Source organism: Anomaloglossus baeobatrachus, chromosome 2 (genome assembly GCF_048569485.1).
Source record: "Anomaloglossus baeobatrachus isolate aAnoBae1 chromosome 2, aAnoBae1.hap1, whole genome shotgun sequence".
Lineage (NCBI taxonomy): Eukaryota > Metazoa > Chordata > Amphibia > Anura > Aromobatidae > Anomaloglossus > Anomaloglossus baeobatrachus.
The window spans coordinates 348429813-348453528 of record NC_134354.1 but is presented as its reverse complement, the minus strand read 5'-3'; the positions used below and the strand labels follow the sequence as shown (position 1 = coordinate 348453528).

At 48.7% G+C, this 23716-nt stretch overlaps 1 protein-coding gene across 2 annotated transcripts in view; it reads left to right on the top strand.

Annotated features, from left to right (window-relative positions):
- Positions 1 to 23716, top strand: part of L3MBTL3 (L3MBTL histone methyl-lysine binding protein 3) — a 126114-nt gene that overhangs the window by 87847 nt on the left and 14551 nt on the right. For both annotated transcript variants that reach the window (XM_075335992.1, XM_075335991.1), the window contains 11 exons: positions 162 to 253; positions 378 to 529; positions 8040 to 8116; positions 9100 to 9185; positions 9346 to 9456; positions 9998 to 10112; positions 14476 to 14575; positions 14668 to 14832; positions 16618 to 16719; positions 17969 to 18024; positions 18910 to 19076. In XM_075335992.1, the coding sequence (XP_075192107.1) occupies positions 162 to 253; positions 378 to 529; positions 8040 to 8116; positions 9100 to 9185; positions 9346 to 9456; positions 9998 to 10112; positions 14476 to 14575; positions 14668 to 14832; positions 16618 to 16719; positions 17969 to 18024; positions 18910 to 19076 (1223 nt within the window). The remainder of the gene's footprint in view (positions 1 to 161; positions 254 to 377; positions 530 to 8039; positions 8117 to 9099; positions 9186 to 9345; positions 9457 to 9997; positions 10113 to 14475; positions 14576 to 14667; positions 14833 to 16617; positions 16720 to 17968; positions 18025 to 18909; positions 19077 to 23716) is intronic.

Below are 23716 nucleotides of genomic sequence, written 5' to 3'. Positions count from 1 at the left end.
ACGGTAGTAGTTGCAATCTTCAGCATTGTCATGAGAAATACACTGTGTCTTAGATAAGTAAAGTGTCATTTATCTGTACATCATTTTGGGCTAACATGTATTTATTAATTACTTCTGGGTAATTTGTGTTACATGCCATGTCTTTTACATTGTATTCATAGGTTATAAAGATGGGGAGTTTAGCTGGCCCACATATCTGAAACAATGTAAAGCTCAAGCAGCCCCCAAAACTTTCTTTAAAAGCTATAACACGGTAAGAAGCCATAGTTGGGCACACCACATCTTCATTTTCTTTCTGACATCTTTCACGTGTTCATCATTTCTTTTTCTGTCTGATTATCATGTCAGAACTATCCTGTGTTTTCTTTCACATGTAGCCTGTTACCCCATCGGGGTTCCGAGTCGGCATGAAATTGGAAGCTGTGGATCGGAAGAATCCTTCCTTGCTTTGTGTGGCTACCATTTTCGATATTGTGGAGAACAGATTGCTTATTCACTTTGATAACTGGGATCACAGTTATGATTACTGGTATGATGTGTGTTACTATTCATGTAAATAATTGTATATATTGTATTTTTCGGGCTATAAGACGCACCTGACCATAAGACGCACCCTGGTTTTAGAGCAGGAAAATAGGAAAAAACGGATTTTTGTGTACTCACCGTAAAATCGTTTTCTCTTAGCCATCATTGGGGGACACAGGACCAAGGGTGTTATGCTGCTTATCCGTAGGAGGACACTAAGTAGATGCAAAGATGTTAGCTCCTCCCCTGCAGTATACACTCCCTGGCCCAGCCAGGCTACTTCAGTTTTAGTACACAAGCAGTAGGAGAACAAAGTAACAAAAACGTGAGTGAATACTCATAACAAAAAAAGTACTGAGACAGAAAAAAGCTAAGGCCCAACAGGGCAAAAGGGAGGGTGCTGTGTCCCCCAATGAGGGCTAAGAGAAAACGATTTTACGGTGAGTACACAAAAATCCGTTTTTCTCTGACGCCTCATTGGGGGACACAGGACCATGGGACGTCCTAAAGCAGTCCATGGGTAGGTAAACAATAAACAACGCAACCCAAGGACTAGGAACCAGTCCCAGATAGCCAGGAGCGCCTACTGAGATAGGTACTCCACTATCGTTTGCAGAATTTTCCTACCTAGGTTCACCTCAGCCGAAGCCTGGGTATGGACTCCGTAATGCTTTGAAACAGTATGTAGGCAAGACCAGGTCGCAGCCTTACACCTCTGTTCCACTGAAGCCTGATGCCGAATGGCCCACGAAGCGCCAACTGCTCGCGTGGAATGAGCCTGCAGCCCACTAGAAATGGGCTTGAGTTGCAAGCGGTAGAGTTCCTGGATCGCAGAGCGAATCCAGCGAGCGAGAGTCGCCTTTGAAGCTGCCTGTCCCTTCTTAGGCCCCTCAGGAATGACGAACAAAGAGTCCGTTTTCCTAAAGGGGGCTGTCGTGGATATGTAATATCTGAGGGCTCTGACGCGGTCTAACAAATTTAGAGACCTTTCCACCCTGACTGCAAACAAAAACAAATCAAGAATTCTGGGTATCGCCAGAGGCATAGATTGGACATTAGATTCCCTGCACTGGGAAAGGAAAGTTTTCCACGTACAGTGGTAAAACTGGTATGAAGGCCGGCTTTCGGGCACTGTACATGGTGGAGATGACTGCAGGAGAGAATCTCGCTCTTGTTTAAGTCCAGGTCTCAATGGCTAGGCCGTCAGCTTCAGGGCTCTGGAGTTCTGATGGGAAATGGGCCCTTGGGTCAGCAGGTCTGGGATGCTTACGAGGCGCCATGAGCAATTGTACTAATTCAGCATACCAGGCGCACCTGGGCTAGTCCGGTGCTATTAGTATCACCGGGACTCCTTCTGCCTTGATCTTCCTGATTACTCGCGGCAGAAGGGGCAGAGGCGAAAAACATGTAAAGGCAGACGGAAACTACTTCAGGAGACTAGAGCATCCGCGCCAATGGACTGTGGATCCACGTGACCTGGTTAAGAACGCGGGTACCATTGCGTTCAACCTTGAGGCCATTAGATCCACGTCTGGTGTACTCCAGTGAGTGCAGATGTGTGGGAACACTTCTAGGTGGAGAAACCACTCTCAGGCGGCCATGCCTTGGCGACTTAGAAGGTCCGCTGCCCAGTTCTCTACTCCCGGTATGTGTAACGCTGAAAACACAGACCCCCGTCGATTCGGCCCAGGTGAGGATCCTGAGGACCTCGAGATAAGCTGTCTAGCTGCTGGTACCTCCCTGCCGATTGACATAGGCCACAGCTGTTGCATTGTCCAATTGGACTCGAATCAAACGACCTGCTAGCAGAAGGGGGAATGACCTGAGCTCGAGAAGATCGCGCTGATTTTCAGGATGATTTCTGGGAAGGGAAGACTCCTGGGGTGTCCAATGTCCCGAAGCAGAGTGGAGCCAGTACGCTGCTCCCTAGACTAAGAGGCTGGCATCCGTGGTCAGGAGTAGCCAGTCCACTTGGGGGAGAAAAACTCCTTCTCAATATGGAAGAGGACTGAAGCCACCAGCAAGGCGCATACCTGACTGAAGGTGTCAGGTGAAAAGTTCATCCAAGGAAAAGGGACTCTTGTCCCAGGCAGCTAGAAGCGCAAGCTGCAGTGGGAGGTGGTGTGGCTAAGCGAGCAGCATTGCCTCTATAGCCGCCGCTATCCTACCTAGCACTCTCATACTGAATCGTATGGAGCGAGAGGAGTACGTAGAGGGCAGTGTACCGCTTGTTGTAGAGCGGTCGCCTTCTCTTGAAGGGAAAATATCAAGAAGAGTGTCCAGGGACATGCCCAGGGAGGTGACAGATTTTGACGTGACCGGGGATGATTTTACTGGAGTCAGAAGCCGCCCTAAGTGGGATAGGGTGCCCACAGAGATCTGCATGCTGGTTGAGCCCTTGATGAGGAGGTCATCCAAGCAAGGCAGAACAGCCACTCTCCTGGCGTGAAGGGCACTCATGGCGGCCGCCATGACCTTAGTTAAGACCCTTGGTGCTGTGGCAAAGCCGAGGGTAGGGCCAAAAATGAAAAAAAGTCCTGAGCCGCGAAGCGGAGGAACTTTTGGTGAGCTGGAGTGATGGGTATTTGAAGGTACGCGTCCCTGATAGCTAGGGAGGCAAGGAATTCTCCTTCGACCATAAAGCTAATAATGGACCCTAGGAAGTCCATTCTGAATCTCGTTATGTGCACGTTTGCTCAGGTGTTAGAGGTCCAGGATGGGACGAACTGACCCGTCCTTTTTTGGGGACCACGAGAGGTTGGAATAGAAGGCCTTGAACCTCTCGCCGTCCGGAACAGGTACCATCACCCCCGCCGTTTGGAGGGAGTGGATTGCTGAGGAGAAGGCCTTGTGGTGTTTTGGAGCCTTTGGGGGGGTTTGAGAGAAAAGACTGACCAGGGGATCGGATCCGGAATTCAATGTGGTAACCGGAAGACACAAGGTATCACACCCATTTGTGGTCTGAGGCGGCGGCCCAGATGGAGGAGGACGAGACTCCTCGGTCTTTGTCTAGACTGCCAGGACGAGGTGGACTCGGGGAGGGCTGAGAAGGTCGGGCCCTGCGGGTCTAGTAAAAAAACATCCTGGGCTATAGTTGGGGGAGGGAGGTACGCTTTTCCTCCCGTGGCGTCAGACAAAAAAAAGAGCCCGTCCAGACGATCGGCAAACCATCGGTCTGGAAAGGAGTACTGTGAGAGGCTTCTTAGAGACAGAGTCCGCTCTCCATTATCGGAACCAGATGGCCTTACGGATGGCTATAATATTTGAGGCGGCAATAACTGCGCAGGTAGCAGCGCCGAGGGAGGCCTGCATGAGGTACTCTGCCGCCGCAGCAATGTGAACTGTTACATCTGTTAAGGTCTGAGGGAAACTGGTAGTCCTGGTGCCTGTGCGACCCACACGGAAGGGGAGAGGGACCCGCAGCCTCGAGGCAGAGCAATCGAGCTGCTCCACTTGTCTGTCTGTCGGGTCCTTGAAGGAGGATCCATCAAGTAAAAGACAGGAGGGTCCTTCAGGCAGGCGGAAGCCGGGTGAGGGTCCACCGAGGCCGGATCAGCCCAGCCCTTAGAGACAGCTAAGCCAAAGGGGTACCGGGACTCCATGAGTTTACGGATACCGAAGCGGCGTCAAAAAACATTTTTTTTTTCCTCGAGGTTCCTTCACCCTTTTAAAGGAGACCGCAGGGTCAGTAGTAGTGGATGGGAGATCTTCCACATGCAGAGTTTTGGTTGATTGCTGCAATAAGGGAGTCCTTCGCAGCTTGATCGCTCGGGGAGGTTGAAACCAAGGGATCATCCCGGTACAAACATCATTCCCCTTCCTCCGGCTCCTCAGAGACCGCGGAACATGTGGGAGAACCCCATCTGTGTACCCCAGAGGGAGAACCATGGGGGTCATGTCCTTTTGCTGATCTGCAACCGGTGAAGCAGAGGGCTGATTCTTATCAGAAGGACCCTCTGTAAAGGTGTCATCAGGCTGCGTTCTGTCCAGGGGCCCCGAGGGGTGTGAGGACGATGTTGCATAGCCAGCACCAGGTTCTGGGAACTGTGCTCATTCCGGGGGACTGGGAGCTGTAGGCTCTGGGCTGGCAGCGGTTGCTGCGTTGGTGGCGGGGGGGGGGGTAAGCTATAGGGGCACTGGACTCACAGAAGGAAGAGATGCTATCATCCCCTAGTAGCTCAGCGTGGCAGGATACATTAAAAGTCTTATAGTTGTTGCTGTAGTTGTGCAGGGCATAAAACATGTGACTGCAGCCCCTGGCTGATGAGCCACAAACTCTGATTGTAATGAGGGAGCAATGCTCTGCAGAGCTAATATGCAAGTGAGGCTATAACTCACCCAGAACCCTGATGACCACTCCCCCCCTCCTCCTGTGTCCCAGTTCCTGTGGGAAGGAGGAAGCCAGCTCTGAGAGACACCCACAGGCTCCGATCACAACAAGAGGGAGCAATGCTCTACAGATCCTGTGTGAGGAGGGTTACGCGCGCTTTCGTGAGGGGGCGTGGCTTATCGAGTGTCGGAGGAGACGGGGCTTAGCTCTGACAAGAAGGCATGAGAAAATATAATAAACAAAAAAATGGTGGGAAGGGACTCCCTTTCCCCCCTCCAGCCCTGCACAACAATGGTGGACAGAAAAAAAACTCTATAAGTGTACCGCAGCTGCGGGTGCAGAGTCCTGGGAGCTGTCCCCTCCCCCCGCCACAGGTGGAATGCTATGCAGGAGTCTGCAATTAGCCCATGTGTATCCAGTCAGTGTGACCTTTGCTCCAATTCCTGTCTGCTGTACCTGGTCACAGAGCATGTATCAACTCAGATCCTGCCAGAGGGACTGAGGAAGTTTTTCATCTGCTCTGGGGCTCTGAAAAAATCAGAGGGATCTCACCTCAACTCATGTGGAGATGTCAGTCTGATGCCTGCTGCCTGGTCACACTGGTGCGGAGCATGTATCAACTCAGAGCCTGCAAGAGGGACTGAGGAAGTTTTCATCTGCTCTGGAAAAATCGGAATGATCTCACCTCAGCTCCTGTGGAGATGGCAGTCTGGTCACGCTGGTGCGGAGCATGTATCAACTCAGAGCCTGCAAGAGGGGCTGAGGAAGTTTTCATCTGCTCTGGGCTCTGGAAAATCAGGGCCATGAGACCTGTCATCCAGTGAGTAACAGCCAAGGATCCAGCGTCGCAGGAGGGGGTTTGGGGAGGCAAGACTCCGCGTTCCCGCTTGTTGATGGTTTTGGGAAATCGGTCCCCGAAGGAAACCATCGCCCTCTAAAAACAAAAAATTCTTGCTGCAGTAGTCTGCAGAGATGTGCCTCCTATAGACACTAAGCTAAAACTGAAGTAGCCTGGCTGGTCCAGGGGGTGTATACTGCAGGGGAGGAGCTAACATCTTTGCATCTACTTAGTGTCCTCCTATGGATAAGCAGCATAACACCCATGGTCCTGTGTCCCCCAATGAGGCGTCAGAGAAATAAAATTTTAAGCAAAAAATGGAGTCATGACACACTGTTATGGGGCGAGGATCTGCTGCTGACACTGTTATGGGGGTAATGTCCTCAAATTCTCTACTAAGATACCCCATCCTGGTAATGATCCTCATGCCTTGTATATACAGTGTATATACCCCCAACCTGCTCATATACCCCCATTCTGCTCATATACCCCCATTCTGCTCATATACCCCCATTCTGCTCATATACCCCCATTCTGCTCATATACCCCATCCTGCTCATATACCCCCAACCTGCTCATATACCCCCATCCTGCTCATATATCCCCATCCTGCTCATATATCCCCATCTTGCTCATAATATACCCCCATCATTGCTCATAATATACCCCCATCCTGCTCATAATATACCCCCATCCTGCTCATAATATACCCCCTTTCTGCTCATATACCCCCAACCTGCTCATATACCCCCAACCTGCTCATATACCCCCAACCTGCTCATATACCCCCATCCTGCTCATATATCCCCATCCTGCTCATATACCCCCATCCTGCTCATATACCCCCATCCTTGCTCATAATATACCCCCATTCTGCTCATAATATACCCCCATTCTGCTCATAATATACCCCTATCCTGCTCATAATATACCCCCATCCTGCTATACATCCCCATGCTGGTATATGGCCCGCATCCTGTGGCACATAAAAAAAATAAACGTTCATACTCACCTTACCTCACCTCACTTCCTGCAGCATCGCTCTTCCTCCCGTCTGTGTCAGCGACAGCGCCGCTGAGTGGAGCCGTCTCCGTTCCCCTGCAGTACCGCGATCTCCTCCTGGCTGCCGGCGGCCGCTGAGTGGAGGCGTTCCTGTTCCCCTGCAGCACCGCAATGTCCTCCTGGCTGCCGGCGGCTGCGTCTGGACACGTGCGCACAGCGATGACGTCATCGCTGTGCGCACCGCTAGCCTCCACTCAGCGGCCGCCGGCACAGACAGGAGGACATCGCGGTGCTACAGGGGAACGGGGACGGCTCCACTCAGCGGCCGCCGGCAGCCAGGAGGAGATCGCGGTACTGCAGGGGAACAGTGACAGGTGAGTGTACTGATTCACTGCACCCCGCGCTGATGATGATGCACGGGGGGCAGTGAATACAGCCGCACATGATCACTCCAGGCTGTAGTTGCCAGGGGTGATCATGTGGGCCGGCTGTTTATCCCTCGCCCATCATCCCGCCCACCTGTCAGCACTGAGAGATGATGCGTGGGATGATGGGCGTGCATATTAAATGAGCGGGTCCAAGTGGTCACGGCAGGCGCTGCTGCAGCCTGCTCATGCCCCCGATGACCCGCTCCACCGCAGCACCCTCATTCCGCGCAGCCCTACATTCAGACCATAAAAACGCACCCCCCACTTTCCCCCAACATTTGGGGGAAAAAAAGTGCGTCTTATGGTCCGAACAACACGGTAATGAGGCACTCCCACAATTGCCTAAACCTGTAGTGTAAGTGTGGTAATATACTTACCGATCGCCATATTCCACAGTTTTTAGAACTGCTCAGGCCCTCGTCCAGGTCACATAACTTCTATTCCGATTTGTTGGATCACATCGCTGTGTGAGCTGGAAGCTGCTTTCACAATGTAAGGAATGAGGCTCCACTTCATACACGGTCCCCAGTGTGATCCAGCAAGTCAGAGTATCCCCATCATTGCACATTGTTTGCACTTTCATTACTTTCCCTCCGCATTAACTTATTAAAGTAAAATCAGAGCATGGGAAATTTGTGTAAAATAATGTGCCTATCTCACCTACATCACAGTTTTTATCTATTTTTGAATTTGTACTTTCTATATAGTGAAAGTTGCAGTTTTGCAATGTATTAATACGTGGCACGATTTTTACAGGTGAAATATTTAATGACATACTTCACCTGTAAATAACATGCTGCTAAATACTGCAGCATATTGAGAATTGGAGGTGGTGTGTTCAGCCACACCTCAACCTATGGATTATCATTCTAATAATCGTTATTTCATGAGCTCCAATTGAGTGTTCTTCATTTAGGTGTGATGCTAGCAGTCCATACATCAGACCAGTCGGGCACTGTCAAGAGTCCAGTATTTCTCTGACTACCCCACCAGGTAATATATAAATATCATTTTTTTTGCCCATAGTTGGTGCTACTCTATTACTCTATTTCGATATTCGAAAAGTGACCCACAATTGCAGCATATTTTACATTAATTAAATTACAGAGGTTAGCATGCAAGAATTTAATCTGTATATAATCCCTAAATTATAACAAATCTCCAAAAATTACAGCCACTATATGGGCATAAGTCCAAAAATGTTTATACCTACACATTACATCTAGAGGAGCATACCAGTTATAAATGGACCAAAAATCTCCATGACAAGGTGTCGGTAAATAAATCCTTGTAATGAATGGAAAAGAGGCAGCAAGCAAAGCCATCATAAAAATAGGACACAACTAAAATAAGTTTTCTTTCATGTACAGTACACCGCATCCTACATTGTGCTGTCATTCTAAAATGAAATTTTGTTGCATGTGCAGAAAATCTGGTTTTCCAGAACCTTCCCAGTAGTGCTGCAGATCATTTACCTAGTGCAAACTGGAATAACCCTGCATCATGTAGCCTGTAGGTGATATCTGCTAGGAGCCCCACCGATTGCCAGAACAGGACAATTCTTCCCATTGGCATAGAGTGGCGGTGTGCATGCTCAGCTGCACTCCATTCGTTCTCTATGGGACTTCTGGAGAAAGCGGTGTACAGCGCTTCAGTGGTCTCCTGGTGCAGCGGATGAGTCAGCACTCTGCAGCTCCATGCTAACGGTATAAGTGTCCTGCTCCGCATATCCTTAGGGATTGAAGACGATTTAACGGTATCACCTATTTCTGTGGATAGCTTTTAAAAGTTTTTGACTGTGGGTAAGGCCAGATGTGTGAATTACGCCGACCCCCTCGCCTTCCTGTTCACATGTATTGTACTGCTAATATTTGGGTTGTATCTGCTGTGAAAATCAATTAAAAATCTGCAGTGTGAATTCATCCTAATGTGCTGAGTAAAATATCACAAATAACACATCTTTCTCTTTGGCTTAGACTATAAAGATCCAAAAACGTTCTCCTGGGAGGCATATCTGGAGAAGACTGGCACACAGGCAGCCCCAGCAAGGGCATTCAAAGTGGTAAATATTTGCTTGATTGTGTCCTCTATCTGGTAATTGACAGGAACTTTTCAAAGTTAAAAAATAAAATGCAACATTCTTTCATTGTGCGAGTAGTATTCTTCGCTTCATGCTTTTCAGACCCTCTATTTTTAAAACCTCACGTTTTTCTTGTTTCCAGCGCCCACCACATGGGTTCCTGCCACTGATGAAGTTTGAGGCTGTTGACAAGAGAAATCCTATGTTAATTCGAGTCTGCACAGTTGTTGAAAGAGAGGAAAACCGAATCAAGGTGACACAAATGTAAAATTGATGTTGCCTTTTATAACAATTTTGGATTTATTTTTTTCTCCATTTGACAATGACAGATGCACTGGCTACGAGGTGTTTGAGATTTGAGCCCATAAGTCACTAGGTGCAGTTACTCTGCACATCTGATTATCATGTATCTAGCGTAGGCCGCTCGTTTCATTGTGATTCTCCAGTCTAAGCAGTTGTCTGATCACCTAATCATGTAATTAATACATATTGTCACTGAACATACCTTTCATCGCTTACTTTGTGAGTCAGACAACATATAATGGAGGATACAGATTGAAAATTAACATTTTCATGGTCAGTCTGATAAGATATATTACAAAGTTGCTTCTTTTCATGTATATTAATTTCTGAATTAAAAATTAAAACAACTCTTTACTCATTAGATCCAAATTCAATTTGTGGTCATTTATCACCACAAAATCATTCAATGTAAATGTTCCCTTTATAGAGGGCTCTACTATTGATTGACCACACTGGGACACAAATTTACAGCAGGTTTATCTTTGTTTTAGCTACATTTTGATGGCTGGAGCTCAGTTTATGATTATTGGGTGGATGCCGACAGTCCCGACATTCACCCGGTAGGCTGGTGTGCAAAGACTGGACACCCTCTACAGTTACCTCCTGGTAAGACAAGGTTTACCTCAGTTTTAATTTTTGTGTACTTACAGTAAAATATGGAGATTAATATTGTTTTGCTCATAAAAATTAGCTGTAATAGCTCACTACATAATATGGAAGATAAACCACTGCTGTTGCAGGGCAGGTAGTCATACTTTAACTTCTCCTAGTTATAAGGTCACTGGGGGTGCCTAGCTGTACTCCTTATCCTACTACTAATGTATTTGTATTAAGTCTATGTGACGGGGTATGCGACAGAGCAGGCAGGGACACCAGGCCGATGAACAATCCAACAAGTTTGATTGAGAAAGGGAGCATAAAACATCCAATATCCAAATGGTTCTTTAGAGTCCACAATGACTCCACACAAAGGAAACAGATCCGGAGGCACCACCCAGCAATCCGACGCCAAGGAATATGCAACAGCAGTCCTTAGATGAGTTCCTTAAATCCGGTAGCATGGCTGAGACAACACAATCCCACATAGCAGCTGATCTTCAATGTCCCATAGTGCATACACAGGCACAAGGACCTGGCCTCAGCACCGATCCTCGGCCCTTCAGCCAGCAAAGAATCAACTAACTAACATGTGGCTGATTCTTCCACCTCTCCTTAGATCCACCCCCTGGATGGGAAAGGGTTCACACCCACTTTTGAGTATGTGACTTTATATGGAAAAGTTTCCAGGAACTACAGGCTGGTATTGGTTGAGTTACATGCAGAGACGAACAAAGACACAGTCGCCCACTAGATGTTGACCTATGCCTGATTACATTAAAGTCCAGACACATAAGGTGGCTTTACACACTGCAACATCGCAAACGACATCGCTGTAACGTCACCGGTTTTGTGACGTAATAGCGACCTCCCCAGCGACATTGCAGTGTGTGAAACACATCAGCGACCTGGCCCCTGCTGTGAAGTTGCTGATCGCTACAAATCGTTCAGGACCATTCTTTGGTCCTTTGTTTCCCGCTGTGCAGCATGATCGCTAGAAAGTTTCAGTGTGTAAAGGGAACTTAAAACACTGGAAACGAGTGATGTGTCACAATGTCGGTCGATCACTATTCTCTGTCAGTTGGTCTCTCTCTCTCGGTCTCTATTCTCTCTCTGTCGGTCCGTCACTATCTCTGTCCCTCTCTCACAGTCTGTCGGTCATTTTCCCCTCCTCTCTCATACTCACCAATCCCCGATCCCCGGCGCGGCGCTGCACGGCATTCACACTGCTGCGGCGGCGGCTTTTACTATTTTAAACAATTTCGAAATCCCTACTTTCCCCGCCCACAGGCGCCCATGATTGGTTGCAGTGAGACACGCCCCCACACTGAGTGACAGGTGTCTCACTGCACCCAATCACAGCAGCCGGTGGGCGGGTCTATACTGTACAGTGAAATAAATAATTAAATAATTTAAAAGACCGGCGTGCGGTCCCCCCCAATTTTAATACCAGCCAGATAAAGCCATACGGCTGAAGGCTGGTATTCTCAGGATGGGGAGCGCCACGTTATGGGGAGCCCCCCAGCCTAACAATATCAGTCAGCAGCCGCCCAGAATTGCCGCATACATTATATGCGACAGTTCTGGGACTGTACCCGACTCTTCCCGATTTGCCCTGGTGCGTTGGCAAATCAGGGTAATAAGGAGTTATTGGCAGCCCATAGCTGCCAATAAGTCCTAGATTAATCATGTCAGGCGTCTCCCCGAGAAACCTTCCATGATTAATCTGTAAATTACAGTAAATAAACACACACACCCGAAAAAATCCTTTTATTAGGCGGTGTATTTCTGCTGCTCCTGTCACCTGCATGCAGCAGAGCTGGATGCGACGCTGGAGGTCGGTGGATTACGCCGGACATGGAGGGCTTTTTGGGGCTGATTAAATTGGTGATGAGGGAATTTGTTTGTGTTTTTTATTTCTAATAAAGGATTTTTTCGGGTGTGTGTGTGTTTATTTACTGTAACTTACAGATTAATCATGGAAGGTATCTCGGGGAGACGCCTGACATGATTAATCTAGGACTTATTGGCAGCTATGGGCTGCCAATAACTGCTTATTACCCCGATTTGCCAACGCACCAGGGCAAATCGGGAAGAGCCGGGTACAGTCCCAGAACTGTCGCATATAATGTATGCGGCAATTCTGGGCGGCTGCTGACTGATATTGTTAGGCTGGGGGGCTCCCCATAACGTGGCGCTCCCCATCCTGAGAATACCAGCCTTCAGCCGTATGGCTTTATCTGGCTGGTATTAAAATTGGGGTGGACCGCACGCCGTTTTTTTTAAATTATTTAATTATTTATTTCACTGCACAGTATAGACACGCCCACCGGCTGCTGTGATTGGGTGCAGTGAGATCCCTGTCACTCAGCGTGGGGGCGTGTCTCACTGCAACCAATCATAGGCGCCTGTGGGCAGGGAAAGTAGGGAATACGAAATTGTTTAATGAGCGGCCGGCTTTTTCAAAAGAAGAAAAGCTGCCGGAGCAGTGTGAATGCCGTGCAGCGCCGCGCCGGGGATCGGTGAGTATGAGAGAGGAGGGGAAAATGACCGACAGACTGTGAGAGAGGGACAGAGATAGTGACGGACCGACAGAGAGAGAATAGAGACCGAGAGGGAGAGACCGACTGACAGAGAATAGTGATTGACAGATATTGTGACACATCACTTGTTTCCAGTGTTTGACTAGCTAGGTCGTTCTGCAGGTCCGGATCGCTGTTGCGTCGTTGGCCAGGTTTGCCTGTTTGACAGCTCACCAGAGACTCACCAGAGACTTTGTAGCGATCCCGGCCAGGTTGGGATCGCTGGTGGGATCGCTGAAAGTCTCAGTGTGTAAAGGGGCCTATAGGCCAGGGAGAGACACCCTGTTACAATACTGCTGGAGGCTTGATTACATTATGGTGCAGGCTGGGGGGGACGCACTGTTACAACCTAAAATATAATCTATGACATAGTCTAGAACTAAGCATATATTTTTATGCCAATAAATCAGTTCAAGGAGAAAACTACAAAGATTAACTAATAATTATAGATACCACCAAGGAGAAGAAGAACCAGTAGGCCCAGTGGCTGAGGAGGACTGCTGAAATATATGTTGGCCTGTACTCTATCCAACTACACATGTAGTTGGCCTGATTATATGACAATTGAGGAAAGTTTAGTAGAGCATAGGAGTACAGGGGAACCTTGGTTTATGAGAACAATCCGTTCTGGGATTGTGCTGGTAAACCAAGTTACTCGTCTAGCAAAGCAAAATATCCCATATGAAATAATGCAAGCTCAGACAACTCGTTCCACAACTTGTTCAATGTCCCATCCTGGTCCCCTATTGTGCCATTCTACACATGCACAAACACACACAAACATACGCACACACACATATTATGCTCACCTTACTTAAGCATTCAACTGTAGTAAAGCCGTGATGGCAGCCTGCAGCAGTGGCTCTGTGCACCAAACCACATCACCGAGAGGTCTATGTGCATGTGCCTGCGGTCTGCAAGAAGCAGCAGAGGGTACCGCGGGAACGGAGGACAGGTGAGAATAATTTTTATTGTGTGTAAACAATAAGGGACAAGAAGGGAACCAGTAGGAGGACATTACTAAACAATGGGCACATTACTGCAGGGGATATTACGAAGCAATGGGCACATTACTGCAGGGCACATTACTAGAGGGCACATTACTAAACAATGGGCACATTGGTAAGGGCCTGAGGTAGGGGCACAAAGATGGGAACATTACTTCAAGGGGGGGACAAAGATGAGCACATTACTACAAGGGGGGGACAAGGATGGGCACATTATATTATATTTTATTGGGATCTATTTTTATTTTTGAAACTTACCAGTAGCTGCTGCATTTCCCACCCTAGGCTTATACTCGAGTATATACGGTATATCCCAAACTCTATATTTTAACTGGAAAAGTTGGGGCTCGTCTTATACGCCCAGTCGTCTTATATGCCGGAAAATATGGTAGTTTTAAAAATATTAGTAAAAAAACCCCAAAAGTTTTATTTTTATTTATGAACTCATACTGACATGGGGAATCATATTACCTGGTCAGTTTTACTTTATACTAAATATAGTAAATAGAAACCCAAAAACAAATGTGCAATTGCACTTTTTTTTTGCAATTTCACCACACTTAGATTTTTGTCCTGCTTTCCAGTACAATATGGGGCAGAATGAATGGTATCATTTAAAAGTACAACTCGTCCCACAAAAAACAAGCTCTCATGTGGCTATATTGGGGGGAAAATAAAAAAGATATGTCTCCTGGACGAAAGGGAGGAAAAAACCTGAAATTTGGATTGGGAAAGGGTTAATTTGTAGTGTATTGATGTGCTAAGGGTATCACTTTCTTCCAGGAGTTGCAGATGCATCCCCAATTCCTGGACAAGGTTGTCCCATTGCTGGATGCAAAGGCATTGGACATGTTCGAGGCCCAAAATATGGCACACATTACACGTACGTAAATGTTTGCATTGGTTAAGCAGGCACTTCACAGGATAAGTTTTCATATTTCAAGTTGTATGGTTTCATGCTGTTTTATCTCCTAGTGCTGTTGGATGTCCCTACTCAGAAGTGAACCTTAATAGAGAGGGATTGTTGCAAGATCGTCTTAGTGGAGAGCGCCCACTGCCATACCTCAGCACACTAAAGGCCCGAAGACCAGGGACACCAAACATTGTTAATGATCCCCCACTGGATTCTCCTCAGTCCAGGTAATTCTTTAAAGGGAATGTCTCTTGTACTTAATTTCATTTTCATTAATTAGATTTATACAACTGCTAAACACAATGAGCAAAAACCTTTTAGCACTTTCTCCTTCAGTCTCATCGTTTTCTTCTGATTGTGTTTGTGTCGTATTACAATGAAAAGGGAGAAATATGTAAAGAAATGTTTACTATCGTATGTCTGACGTGCATGCTGCAGCAGGATCCTCTCCTTCTGCTCTGTCTGACTTTGTCAGTGTGCAGAATTTTCTGTCTTTCTGTATGTTTCTCAAATATGGGTCCAAGACTTTATCCTGTGCGCTTTATATAAATGAATGATCGGAAATAAATTTATAGCGAAATGTCAAGAAGTTTTTTTTTGTCTCCAGAAATTAAACCCTGTGCCCCAGAGGCCTTGGAGTGCTATACCGTATTTTCCGGTTTATAAGACGCATCGGGATTATTAAACGCACCCCAAATTCAGAGCAAGAAAAGGTGAAAAAAATTGGGTCCGTCTTGTAATCTGGTAGTATCTTACTGGAGGGTCAGTAGCGGTGGTGGAGGAGGCTGTGCTAGGGCTCCAGCGGCGACTAGGGCTCAGGCTGCGGTGGAGGCTGGTGCTGCCGTGCTGAGGCAGCTGTGCTTGGGCTCAGGCTGCGGCGGCTACTGCTGCGGTGGAGGCTGGGGCTCGAGCTGAGGCGGAGGCTGGTTCTGCCATGCCGGGGCAGCTGTGCTGGGACTCTGGCGGTGGCTGCTGCTGCAGCGGCTGCGGACAGTAAGGGCTTCAAAGAAATGGCGCCTGAAGTCAGCGCAGATTGAGCTCTAGACTCAGTGGTAAGCTTAGATCTCATCTGCGCAAGCGCCACCTCCGTGTGCCATTTTCCTGAAGTCCGCTGGAGGAAGATCAATGGGCCGGAGGCGGTGCATGCGCAGAAGAGAGCGAGCTTGAGCCAAGAGCTCCATCTGCGCACGCGCCGACTCCGGGCAGCTTTATTTGAAGTCCTCACTGGCCAACCTGCAGTGGCAGTAAAGCCACTGGAGGCTCCGCACAGCAGCACCAGCCACCGGAGACCACGCGCAGACCCTGCACAGGCGCTGCAGCCGCCGGTGACTCATCACAGCAGCTGCTGACACCGCACAGCCATCCCAGCACCAGCCGCACCAGCCCCAGACCCCGCACAGCCGCCTGAGACCACGCACAGCAGCTGATGACACCGCACAGCCGTCCCAGCATCAGCCGCACAAGCCCCAGACCCCTCACCAGCCCAGCCACCGCAGCCCCTGCACAGCCGCCGCACCATTCCCCCGGCCTCTTGCGACCCCTCTCCACCCCCCCTCCGGTAAGCTACATTTAGATTGATAGACGCACTCCTCACTTTCCTCACAAATTTTTGGGAGGAACAGTGCATCTTATAATCCGAAAAATAAGGTACATACCTTTTATGCATGATGCGTATGTTTCTGTCTTAGCTAGACATAGCTAGCCCATTTAGTAAAGATAAAGTGATTCTTGTCCTAATGTATACAGCAAAGCTGTCCAGTTATCTAGAGGAACCAGGAAGACACGGCCTACTATGACTACTTCAGTGGCCAATGTAAAAACTCGTGATTGAAGGTGTTTTTTGTGATTAATAAGAGAAGATATATAAATATCTAATTAAATTTTGGTTTATTTACAATTTATTTACAATATTTTTTGTATATTTATCTATTCCCTTTTTAATGGATGTATATAACAATTTCTCTGTATTAAATTTATAACTTAATCTAAGCTTCTTCTTTCTACTTCTTCAGAAAATGTCCAACTCTGACAGATGAGCAGTGGGGGCAAGGCAACCTGTGGGATATGGCAGAATGGCTAGACGAGGAAGCAGACACAAAGCCACCAATTAAAAAGTCAGGGGATTTTTCTGTTTTTTTTCTGATTAAAAACCTCTATGTTATAGGGTCAAACATCGGAATAAATGCTAGAGTGATATAATTTTGTACTAACTCCACTAATATTTGTAGATTTGGTTTTGTGGTGTGTGTAATATATATCAGCCAGAAGAAGGGAGGAAAAAACGAAAACAAATAAATTGGCACTGTCATGAAGGGGTAAACATTTCTCCACTTTTCCCAGCACCGCTCCAGGTGATTGATAGGTCTCTTCTCTACCACATTGGAGAGACCTGCCAGTCAACTACACGTTTTATTGGAGGACACAGGCACGCAGGGTGTATGCTGCTGCCATCAGGAGGCTGACACTATGATTTACAATCTAAAGGAAAAGCTACTCCTCAGCAGGCTACACCTACAATACTCTTTTCAGTTGAGCTTAGTGTCACGTGGGAGGCAGACGTGAGTCTGAAATCTCCAGACCAGTTGCTGCCAATTGTATAAGAAAGAGATCAGATCGCCAACGTCGGCTTCTCTGTAATTGATCACAGCATACTCCCGGAGCCACTCTGGCTGGTTGGAAGAAACTCTGGAACAAAATCACTGATTCTCCAGGAAAGCAGGCAGGCAAAGGTAAATAGAAAATCCAATTTATTGAAAAATCATTAAAAAGTAGAAACCACCAGACCCCAGCTGAATTGACTGTTTTGAGCTCGTTCATCGTCGCTCCTAGGATTTACATATTGCGATGTCGCTACCGGCGCCGGATGTGCGTCACAACAACCGTGACCCCGACAATATAGCGGTAGCGATGTCACAATGTGTAAAGCCCGCCTTAGTGTGAGCCTCCTGTCAGCCACCCATGGGTCCTGTGTCCCCCAATGAAGACTACGAAAAAGAGGTTTTACCGTATTCCAAAAATCCTCTTTTTCTCTGAAACGCCAGAGTTTTTTAGAGGAAAATATATACCTGGCTGCAACCATGAAGTGAAGCTTTGATTCATGTTGCCTGTGATTTGGGCAGTGTGAATCATTTGACAGGTTCCCGTTAAGGTAGTTAAAAATTATTTGTGTGCCCTGCCCGCATAAACTTGTTACTGACTTTGAATGCCTTTTGATACGCCAGAATGCTGCAGACCCTGTGAGATTAGCCTAATTCTGGAAAGTAACCTATGTTGTAAGTTAGTCTAGGACCCACCTTTTATAATTGGATTAGCATATATTTGCTATAACCACCACATTCTAATTTAATAACCTTTGTTTTCTAGGGGAGCGCACACATATATCCGTCTACAGCTGTTTAAGCAAGAGACAGATGGTACAGGTATCTGTATTTTCTGTATCTATGGTCAAATTTTGTGACCCTTTATTTTTTGTTGCATGTAATCAATGCTCAGTATTAGGCCGAGGCCACACGGGGACTACTGCAATCCTCACATGATACTCGGCTCACGCTCGCAGCACAGCGGTAGCCGAGTGTCCCTGCGACTGAGGTCCAATCGTACCACAGCTGTGGGGGGTGGGCCGGCTCTGAGAAGGGGCGGGCCAGCGCTGCGGAGGGGAGGGCCGGCGCTGCAGAGAAGAGGGAGGGATTTATCTCCCTCTCTCCTCCGTTGCTGGATATTTCCATTCTCACTCTACACTCGCAGTACACCGGTGTAATGCGAGGGTAGTGCGATTTTTCTCTCGCCCCATAGACTTGAATGGGTGCGAGAGAAACAAGGATCGCATTGCACCCGCAGCATGGTGCGACTGTTTTCTCGGTCCGATTAGGGCTGAGAACATAATCGCTCATGGGTGCTGGCACATAGGCTAATATTGGTCCGAGTGGAATGTGATGTTTTATCGCATTCCACTCACTCTGATTTTCATGCCGTGTGGCTTAGGCCTCACAAAAGAACATATTTGATTGCACGTTGTGGATGCCTTGAGTTTCAAATGGAATTCTGATCTTGTAAATTGGTGGCAGATTGCTAAGGCCTCTGGGACCACATCGTTCTGCTTCCCATTTCAGTTATTTTTTATTTGCATAGCGTTGCTCCAGTCAGCCGATGTGTCAAAAATTATACAGAATGTGAATCCAAGCTTTTCCATGGCCTCCTGAAAGCTTCACCTATTTTTACTTAGGTTTTTGTTGTTGTTTTTTACACATTTATTTGATACTTTTACAGTTTTTTTCATAACTCACTTGTTTTTATGTGGTTCCCAGACACTGAACTTAGTTTGGAGCAAGCCCTTCATCAGTCAGTATTTATGACCTCATTGTCTTCCGATCCTGGTCACCGCATTCATCTGTGTTGGGAAAAGCAGTGCCACCTGCTACCTGAAGTGTCCGCATACACTGCTAAGACTGTCAGCAAGTGGAATGCTGAAGAAGTAAGATTGTAGATTTAATAAAACAAAAAAAAAAACGTTTGATTAGAATAGTGTCGTAACGTGTTAATCATAAATTTAGGTTGCTATCATTTGCTCTTATTTCTGAAAATATCTGAAATTTGTAGAAAAATTAGTAGTTTTAATTTTTTTTGTGTTTAGTATTTTTGCCCTTAAAGCAGATAGTCATACCATGTAAAATATTTATAGGGATATCGTCATATTATTGAATTGCCTTATTTAGTTAGACAGCGTAAAAATCTGCTAGTTTCCAATTGTCTTGCTTTTCTTTGTCGCTCTATTGGGAGACCCAGACAATTGGGTGTATAGGCTATGCCTCCGGAGGCCGCACAAAGTATTACACTTAAAAGTGTTAAGCCCCTCCCCTTCTGCCTATACACCCCCCGTGCTCCCACGGGCTCCTCAGTTTTTTGCTTTGTGCGAAGGAGGTCAGACACGCACAGCACAGCTCCACAGATTGGTCAGCTGCAGCTGCTGACCATGTCGGATGGAAGAAAAGTGGGCCCATATAGGGCCCCCAGCATGCTCCCTTCTCACCCCACTCTTGTCGGCGGTGTTGTTAAGGTTGAGGTATCCATTGCGGGTACGGAGGCTGGAGCCCACATGCTGTTTTCCTTCCCCATCCCCCTCAGGGCTCTGGGTGAAGTGGGATCTTACCGGTCTCCAGGCACTGAGACCGTGCTCCATCCACAGCTCCTAAGACTCTGCTGGATAGGAGCCGGGTATCGTTCAGGGACATGGCCCTGCTACTTGAAGGTACTCTGTGTCCCTGTGGGGACCGCGCACAGCAACACTCCAGCATTGCTGGGTGTGCTAGTGCACCGGGGACCGCGGCGCTGACCGGGTTAATGTGCCATTACACACTCAGCGTCGCTGAGTGTGTTTATGTAGGGGGACTACCGTACTACCGCCGCCGCCATGTTTTTAACACTGAGGCGCGGCTGGGACTTGTAGTGCGCCGGGGACTTCCGCGCGGCCGCGCTTTTATGGCAGCCGCGCTCATTACTTGAGTCCCCGGCTTGTACGGCCTAGTGTTTCCTCCTCCCGCCCACAGCCCTGACAGGCAGGGGAAGGGCGGGACGCTTTACAGACGAGCTGCAGTGAGGGCTGGAGCATGCTTTGCATACTCCACTCCCCTCACTGCACTGTGAGGCACCAGTTCCCGCACTTTCTAAGGGTCACGCCCACGGCTTCCTCCTCTCTCAGGACGCCGGCAGCCGTGCCATTACACACTCAGCATCGCTGAGTGTGTTTATGTAGGGGCTACCGCGCTGACCGCCGCCGCCATGTTTTGACACTGAGGCGCGGCTGGGACTTGTAGTGCGCCGGGGACTTCCGCGCGGCCGCGCTTTTACGGCGGCCGCGTTTATTACTCGAGTCCCCGGCTTTTGCGGCCTAGTCTTTCTTCCTCCCGCCCACAGCCCTGACAAGCAGGGGAAGGGCGGGACGCTGCACAGGATGAGCAGCACTGAGGGCTGGAGCATGCTTTGCGTCTTACGCTATTAATGCTGTCCTGGACTCTGCGAGCCGTATGGCGGTTGCTTCCGCCAATTCGGTGGTACTCTGCAGGGCCTTGTGGCTACGGAACTGGAAGGCAGATTCTGCTTCCAAAAAAGCGTTTAACCAGTTTGCCAATTTCTGGCGACCGACTGTTTGGCGAACGTTTGGATGAAATCATCAAACAATACAAGGGAAAGGATACACATCTTTACCCCAGCCCAAACCGAACATACCCCAACAGAGGATGGGGCAGTCGAGGTTTCGGTTCTTTCGGGGCGCGGGCAGGTCCCAATTCTCCTCGTCCAAAAGGCCTCTGAATAGATCAAGGGCTCTCCGATTCATGGCGGTCTAAGTCAAAAAGACCACCGGAGGTGCCGCTACCAAAGCGGCTTCTTGATGGCTTTCGGTCTCCTCAATCCGCATCCTCGGTTGGTGGCAGGCTTTCCCGCCTTTGCGACTCCTGGCTGCCAAGGGTAAAAGACCGTTGGGCGAGAGACATTCTGTCTCACGGTTACAAGTTAGAGTTCGCCTCTCGTCCCCCGACTCGATTCTTCAGGTTATCCCCGCCTCCCGAGCGAGCCGAGGCTCTTCTGCAGGCGCTGGGCACCCTGAGGGCAGAAGGAGTGGTGGTCCCTGTTCCTCTTCAGCAACAGGGTCACGGGTTTTTCTCCAACCTGTTTGTGGTTACAAAGAAGGACGGGTCTTTCCGTCCTGTCCTGGACCCGTAACTGCTCAACAAACACGTATAGACCAGACGGTTCCGGATGGAAACCCTCCGCTCCGTCATCGACTCAATGTCCCCAGAAGATTTCCTTGCATCGATCGATATCAAAGATGCTTTTCTCCACGTACCGGTGGCTCCAGAGCACCAACGCTTCTTGCGCTTCACCATAGGAGACGAGCACCTGCAGTTCGTGGCACTGCAGTTCGGCCTGGCTACAGCCCCACGGGTTTTCACCAAGGTCAGGGCTACAGTAGTTGCGGTCCTCCACTCTCAGGGTCACTCGGTGATCCCTTACTTGGACGATCTGCTGATCAAGGCACCCTCTCAAGAGGCATGCCAACACAGCCCCGACGCTTCTCTGGGGGCTCTCTAGAGTTTCGGGTGGATCATCAATTTTCCAAAGTCAAATCTGACACCAGCCCAATCGCTGACATATCTTGGCATGGAGTTTCATACCCTATCGGCGATAGTGAAGCTTCCGCTGATCAACAAGCGTTCACTACAGAAAGGGGTGCAATCTCTCCTTCAAGGTCAAGCACACCCCTTGAAGGGCCTCATGCACTTCCTGGGGAAGATGGTGGCAGCAATGGAGGCAGTTCCTTTCGCGCAGTTTCACCTGCGTCCTCTTCATTGGGACATCCTACGCAAATAGGACAGGAAACCGACGTCCCTCGACAGGAACGTCTCCCTCTCTCAGGCAACCAAAGCTTCCCTTAGGGGGTGGCTTTCTTCCCACTTCATTATCGCATGGGAAATCCTTCCTACCCCCATCCTGGGAGGTGGTCACGACGGACGCGAGTCTGTCAGGGTGGGGAGCAGTCTTTCTCCACCACAGGGCTCAGGGTACGTGGACTCAGCAAGAGTCCTCGCTTCAGATCAATGTTCTGAAGATCAGGGCAGTGTATCTTGCCCTAAAAAGTGTTCCAGCAGTGGCTGGAAGGCAAGCAGATCCGAATTCAGTCGGACAACTCCACAGTGGTGGCTTACATCAACCACCAAGGCGGAACACGCAGTCGGCAAGCCTTCCAGGAAGTCCGGCGGATTTTGATGTGGGTGGAAGCCACGGCCTCCACCATCTCCGCAGTTCACATCCCGGGCGTCGAAAACTGGGAAGCAGACTTTCTCAGTCGCCAGGGCATGGACGCAGGGGAATGGTCTCTTCACCCGGGCGTGTTTCAGGAGATCTGTTGCCGCTGAGGGAGGCCGGACGTCGACCTAATGGCGTCCTGGCACAACAACAAGGTCATGGCATTCATGGCACGCTCTCACGATCACAGAGCTATGGCGGCAGACGCCTTAGTTCGGAATTGGTCGCAGTTTCAACTCCCTTATGTGTTTCCTCCGCTGGCACTGTTGCCCAGAGTGTTACGCACGATCAGGGCCGACTGCCGCCGCGCCATCCTCGTCACTCCAGACTGGCCGAGGAGGTCGTGGTACCCGGATCTGTGGCATCTCACGGTAGGCCAAACGTGGGCACTACCAGTCCGACCAGACTTGCTGTCTCAAGGGCCGTTTTTCCATTTGAATTCTGCGGCCCTCAACCTGACACTGTGGCCATTGAGTCCTAGATCTAGCGTCTTCAGGATTATCTCAAGAGGTCATTGCCACTATGAGACAGGTTAGGAAACCAACGTCCGCCAAGATCTACCACAGGACGTGGAAAAATTTCCTGTCGTGGTGCTCTGCTCGGGGTTTTTCTCCCTGGCCTTTTGCCTTGCCCATTTTTCTGTCCTTCCTTCAATCTGGACTGGAAAAGGGTTTGTCGCTCGGCTCCCTTAAGGGACAAGTCTCAGCGCTCTCTGTGTTTTTTCCAGTAGCGCCTAGCCAGACTTCCACAGGTATGCACGTTCCTGCAGGGGGTTGTCACATCGTTCATCCTTACAAGCGGCCGTTAGAACCCTGGGATCTGAACGGGGTGCTGATGGTTCTTCAGAAACCACCATTCGATCCAATAAGGGATATTTCTTTCTCACGCCTTTCGCAGAAAGTGATTTTCCTAGTAGCAGTCACTTCACTTCGGAGAGTGTCTGAGCTAGCAATGTTGTCGTGCAAAGCCCCTTTCTCTATCGTTTCATTGGGGGACACAGGACCATGGGTTATGCTGCTGTCACTAGGAGGCTGACACTAAGTAAACAGAAAAAGTTAGCTCCTCCCCAGCAGTATAACCCCTGAGCCGGAGGCGGGCTCAATCAGTTTTTTGCTTAGTGTCGTAGGAGGCTGATGTGGGCCGACTGGGCCCCCTTCAGCCACTTGATTTTTTGCGTATTTTTTTCATTTTTTCTCGGCGACGCTCGTCGCTCTCATCTGTGGTACTTTTCTGTTTCTGCAGGTATCGTACTTATCTTCCTCAGCTCTCGCAGCCCGGTGGGTACCACTCCCTAGGGTCGCAGAGGTTTGA